At 34.6% G+C, this 2231-nt stretch overlaps 1 protein-coding gene across 1 annotated transcript in view; it reads left to right on the top strand.

The window, feature by feature from the left end:
* Positions 1–2231, top strand: part of SPATA48 (spermatogenesis associated 48) — a 94556-nt gene that overhangs the window by 57314 nt on the left and 35011 nt on the right. Inside the window, exon 5 of the mRNA XM_004708168.3 lies at positions 1148–1215. Within this exon, the coding sequence (XP_004708225.3) occupies positions 1148–1215 (68 nt within the window). The remainder of the gene's footprint in view (positions 1–1147; positions 1216–2231) is intronic.

The following is a 2231-nucleotide window of genomic DNA, read 5'->3' as shown; positions in this document are numbered from 1 at the left end:
TTGCTGCAGTTGCCATATCCGTTCGTATCCCTGATGTCCTTCCTCTTTTTCGCTGCCCCTCCATTTTACCAAGCATGATGGCCTTTTCAAACAACTGGTTTCTCTGACAATATGTCCAAAGTATTTAAGACAAAGTCTTGCCATCCTTTTCTCTAAGGAGCACCCCAGCTGTACTTCTTCTAAGACAGATCTGGTTGTCCTTTTAGCACTCCATGGCACGTTCATTGTTCTTATCCAGCACCACAGTTTAAATGCATGGATTCTTCTTCGGGCTTCTTTATTCAGTGTCTAACTTTCACTTGCATTTGAGGCAATTGAAAATACCATGGCTTGGATCAGATACAACTTAATCCTTAAAGTAACATCATTGCCTTTCAATACTATAAAGACATCTTGTGCAACAGATTTACCTAATGCAATGAGTATTTGATCTCTTGACTTCTGCTTCCATGTGCATTGATTGTAGATCCAAGAAAGACAAAATGCTTGTAAACTTCAAACTCCTCTCCATTGATCATGATGTTACTTATTGGTCTAGTTGTGAGGATTTTGGTCTTTATATTGAGTCATAAGCTTACTAAAAGCTGCATTACTTGATCTTTCACAAGTGCTTCAAGTCCTCCTCACTTTTAGCAAGCAAGATTATGTTGTTACTAAGCCTTCCTACAATCCTGATGCTACATTCTTCATTTCATTACAACTCTGAAATTTAATTTCAGGCACCATGGTGTTAAAGTATGTCAGTATATAAAGTCCCTTGCTAGGTAACATAAGGTCCAAAACTCAGGATCTGAGCTGAGCTGCGAAGAGGAAACTGGGATTTCAGAGTATAGGCCAAAGTGTGTCCCCTATAAAAACTAAAGCCAGATCTTCCTAAGAGGCTTCTATATTTAGGAATTAGATAATAATTTAGACTCTAACTATATTAAACATTCTGATATTGATGGTCTGAGGTCACAGCAGGGCAGAGACCAGGGGTGGCTTCAAATCTACCCTTCAGTTGGAAGAACCTATTCCTACAGAGACATTTGGAATGGGTAGAGCTTGTCTTTTGTGCAGAGAGAATTGCTAAAGGTGCTGAAACTTATACACTTTAAATTATGAATTGTACATTAAATATCTGTCATTGGTTTTATTGATGTTTTAGATGGTTGGTGGAATCTGGGACAGATCTCAAACAAGATCTTTCTTGGCACCAGCAAAACCAATTAACTTGTAAGTTTTGTTACCCAATATTATCATTGATATATTTTTTACCATTATTTATAATTAAGTCTCAAATACTCTAACACATGGGACAGAGACGGGTAAGGGGCATATTCTCTGCTGGAGGGCACTCCAGAGACCTTGGACTTCTATTACTGTGTCTTGAAAAATGGCTCAAATCCCATTACTTAGTGCAGACAGCTTTCTTTCATTTCCCCTTAATCCTCTTAAAATTTACACCATCAAATGTACCACAAATACTTTGAAATGGGAAGTGCTTTATAAAGAATTTGATGTGAGGAGTTATATAATTAAGTTCATATAAAAAGAACTCAGAGCTCTTTTCTATGAACTATTGTATCTTTGGAAATGTCACTATTTGTTACTACTTTTTTTATTCTTACCACAATCTACAAGCCAGATCATCATCTCTGGTTTTATATATATATATATATTGAATAATATTAAATATATATATGAATAATAAATTATATAATTTTAAAATGGGACATTACCAACAAAGTGGAAATCCCACCTGAACTTTTCTCAAGCGCAGCAGCATTTCTCAGGATCATTGCTATTCTGGATTTTACATTTGGTATTTTTGTGAGTTTATTTAATCCTTGAAAACATATGTGCATTGCTAATCAATATATGTATTGTGTTCATGTCTCTAAACTCAATATAAGTGGTATCATACCTAGACTACATGATTATGTAATTTTTCCTGTATTGTTTTTGCAAAAGCCATATAGGTTGACATCTGTATTTGTATGTGTTCATTATCTATGATTTATAGTCTAGATACATTGCAATTCATTCAATTTTATTGTTCATTCATTGATATGATTTTTGTGGTGATTAGAAACAATACTCCCATATTACATGCAGCCAAGTGTGAAGTTTTTATAAATACAGATTTATGTCTAGAATTGTTAAGTCAAGAGATATATCCTTCTCTACATTCTTGCTATTGCTACATTCTTCTACAAATGATTGGTAACAACAGTTTATCTCATCACTTT

The sequence above is a fragment of the Echinops telfairi genome, unplaced genomic scaffold, assembly GCF_000313985.2.
Source record: "Echinops telfairi isolate 266 unplaced genomic scaffold, ASM31398v2 ScPeMD7_7;HRSCAF=31, whole genome shotgun sequence".
Lineage (NCBI taxonomy): Eukaryota > Metazoa > Chordata > Mammalia > Afrosoricida > Tenrecidae > Echinops > Echinops telfairi.
Note: the sequence above shows the minus strand (reverse complement) of the source record. Positions and strands in the feature narration are given on the sequence as shown.